This window comes from Eimeria tenella, genomic scaffold (assembly GCF_000499545.2).
Source record: "Eimeria tenella Houghton genomic scaffold, Eth_scaff1411, whole genome shotgun sequence".
Taxonomy (NCBI): Eukaryota; Apicomplexa; class Conoidasida; order Eucoccidiorida; family Eimeriidae; genus Eimeria; species Eimeria tenella.
The window spans coordinates 1-2,869 of NW_013543876.1; the positions used below are offsets into that span (position 1 = coordinate 1).

The 2,869-nt window shown below is 60.8% G+C and overlaps 2 protein-coding genes across 2 annotated transcripts; both read right to left on the bottom strand.

Moving 5' to 3' along the window:
* Positions 1-15: 15 nt before the first annotated feature.
* ETH_00015650 (uncharacterized protein) lies at positions 16-796 on the bottom strand (the record flags this gene model as incomplete). The annotated part of the gene is made up of 2 exons (XM_013379092.1): positions 16-458; positions 646-796. Coding segments are annotated over 2 exons (594 nt in total), but the record flags the coding sequence as incomplete, so codon positions are not given.
* Positions 797-849: 53 nt separating this feature from the next.
* ETH_00015655 (uncharacterized protein) lies at positions 850-1,496 on the bottom strand (the record flags this gene model as incomplete). The annotated part of the gene is made up of 2 exons (XM_013379093.1): positions 850-956; positions 1,163-1,496. 2 exons carry the CDS (start codon positions 1,494-1,496, stop codon positions 850-852), a joined length of 441 nt encoding a protein of 146 aa, XP_013234547.1.
* Between the last annotated feature and the right edge of the window lie 1,373 nt (positions 1,497-2,869).

The following is a 2,869-nucleotide window of genomic DNA, read 5'->3' on the forward strand; positions in this document are numbered from 1 at the left end:
GAGGGGCCCCCCCACCATGGGGGCCCCCCCCAGGGGGGCCCCCGCCCCCGAGAGGGGAGCCCCCACGGGAGCCCCCAGGGGCGCCCCCAGGGGGGCCCCCAGGGGGCCCCCAAAGGGCGGAGGGGCCCCCAGGCCGTCGTCCAGGGGGGCCCCCAGGGGGGCCCCCAGAGGGGCCCCCAGGGGGGCCCCCAGGGGGGCCCCCGGGTCGTCCTGCAGCAAATTAGTTAGCTGCGCCTCGAGGGTATCGAGCTTAAGAGCCATGTCATCCAACTTATTTAAAATGCTGCTGCTGAGGGAATTGAATTTGCTGTTCATGTCTTCAAGGAGCTCGCAGAGGGCCTCGCCCAGCTCGCCGCCTCCTGCTGCTGCTGCTGCTGCTGCTGCTGCAGAAGACGACGGCAGCAAAGATGCGCCCAAGGGGCCCCCACGGTCAAGGGGGCCCCTCCCTGAGGAGGCCCCTGAAAACAGCACAGCAGCACTTTCAAAAGCTGTGAGATCCCTAACAAATTGCTGCTGCTGCTGCTGCTGCTGTTGCCGCTGCTGCTGCTGCTGCTGTTGCTGCTGCTGCTGCTGTTGCTGCTGCTGCTGCTGTTGCTGCAGCTGCTCTGGAAGCATCGAGAAGCAGCCTCAACTCGAAAGGCTTACCTTGAACAGACGAGTCTTGCTGCTGCTGCTGCTGCCTCTGCTGCCGCAGAGAAGCCAGGGTGGGCCCTGCTGCTGCTGCTGCTGCTGTTCCTGCTGCTGCTGCAGCAGGCTGGCCGTTAGTGCCCCCTGTGCCCACGTCTGCTGTACTCATCCTCGCTCTTGCTGCCGCTGCTGCTGCTATCGCTGCTGCTGCTGCTGGTGCTGCTATTTCTGCCACTGCAGCTGCTCTCGCTGCTGCTGCTGCTCTTGCTGCTGCTGCTGCTGCTGCTGCAGGCTGGCTCCCTTTGTAGGCACGATAAATCTGTACACGGCTGCGTCACAAGTCACCAGTCCCAAGCTCTAAACCCTAAACCCTAAACCCTAAACCCTCCTCCCCACATGCAAACCCTAGACCCTAAACCCTAAACCCTTGCCCAAGACCCGAACTCAAGAGGGTAGCCACTCGGCCAAATCTAAAGCACCCTCGAGGGCGCAGCGCCGGGAACCTAGGGTTTAGGGTCTAGGGTTTAGGGTTTACCGAGGCCTGCGAAGCTTGCTGCAACAAAACTGTAGAAGTATCTGTCGCTGCTGCGGGGGGCCCTCAAAGCTGCTTGAGAAAGAGCAGCAAAAGAGGCCCCAGAAAGGAGGCAGCAGCCGAGCAGCCTGCACTGGAAGCAGTCTGCTGCTGCTGCTGCTGCTGCTGCTGGCGGGTCTGCTGCTGCTGCTGCTGCTGCTGCTGCTGGGGAGCAGCGCCGCGAGAGGGCCTGCTGCAGAGACGCAGGCAGCAGCGGCTTAGACAAAGACAAAAGGGAGACACAGGGGCCCCCAAGTTCAGTGCCTCCTTCAGCTGTTTCAGGGGGGCCCCCAGTCATGATTAAGAGCCGCTGCTGCTGCTGCTGCTGCAGCTGCTCGTAGCTGCTTCGCTGCAGCAGCTCGCGCGGACGCCGGGGAGGCACGGAGGACACACAAAACGGACAAAAAACAAAAATTCAAGCCGGTGTTGCTGCTGCTGCTGCTGCTGCCGCTGCTGCTGCGGCGGCGGCAGCAGGTGAGGCCCCAGCAAGACCGCGGCGCTCTTGCTGCACAGCAGCAGCAAAAGGCTCTGCTGCAGCAGCAAAACTGCGCGCAAATTCAATCACACGTTTGTCTCAGCATCAGCAGCAGCAGCAACAGCAGCAGCAGACGGCACATGCAACGTGCAGCAGCAGCGGCAGCAGGAGCAGCAGCTGCAGCTCTACTGGCAGCAGCTGCTGCTGCAGCTAGAGCTGCTGCTGCTGCTGCAGCACGAAGGCCCCCTACTATAGAACAGAAACCAATTGCTGAGGGGTGAGGCCCCTTTTCTAAGTAGCTTATGTTACTGTTTAGGCACTGCTGCAGCCAGGCAGCAGCAGCTAGAAGCAGCAGCAGCAGCAGCAGCTACTGCCGCCGCTGCAGCAGCAGCAGCACCCCTGCAAATAAACTCAATGGGTGTGCTGCTGCAGCACGGCTGACGGGGTCTTTGACTGCATGCGGACAGTGTGCTGCTTCTGGTGTACGTACGCAGCAGCAGCAGCAGCAGCAGCAGCAGCAGTGGCAGCAGCAGCAGCAGCAGCAGCAGCGGCAGACAGGCTCCCGTGAAGCAAAGCAGCGGCAGCAGCAGCAGCTGAACTATGGAATCAACGGCGAGGGCGGACACGGGCCTTTGAAAGAGGCCAAGCCCTCATAGAGAATGGGTGTGCTGCTGCTGCTGCTCTTGCTGCTGCTGTTGCTGCGGTGGCTGCTGCTGCTGCAGTGGCCGCTGCTGCTGCGGGTGCCGTTGCCGGTGCCCCCTTTGCGCTTGCTGTAGCAGCTGCTGTTGCTGCTGTTGCGCGTGCGGCTGCTTCTGCCCCGCAGCAGCTGCTGCTGCTGCTCCAAGAGCAGCAGCAGCAGGAGCAGCAGCAGCTGCTGCTGCCGCTGCAGCAGCAAAGCTTCTTGTGTCTGCTTGTGCTGCAGATGACCCTGGCGATGTAGTAATTTGGCTGTTTGTGTTTGCCCTAGTGGTGAGTGCAGCAGACTTGTCTTCTTTTATTTCTTTTATCTTTTTAATATTTTTAGCTTTTATTTCATTATTTCTTTTGTTTCTTTATTTCTTTTTCTTTTTTGCGTCCCCTTTTGCTGCTTTTCCCCCGTGTCTTGTGTCTCCTTTGCTGCTGCGTCTCCCGCTGCTGCTGCTGCTCGCCAGGCGCATCAGAAGAAACCCCTCTGCCGCTGCTGCTGCTGCTGCTGC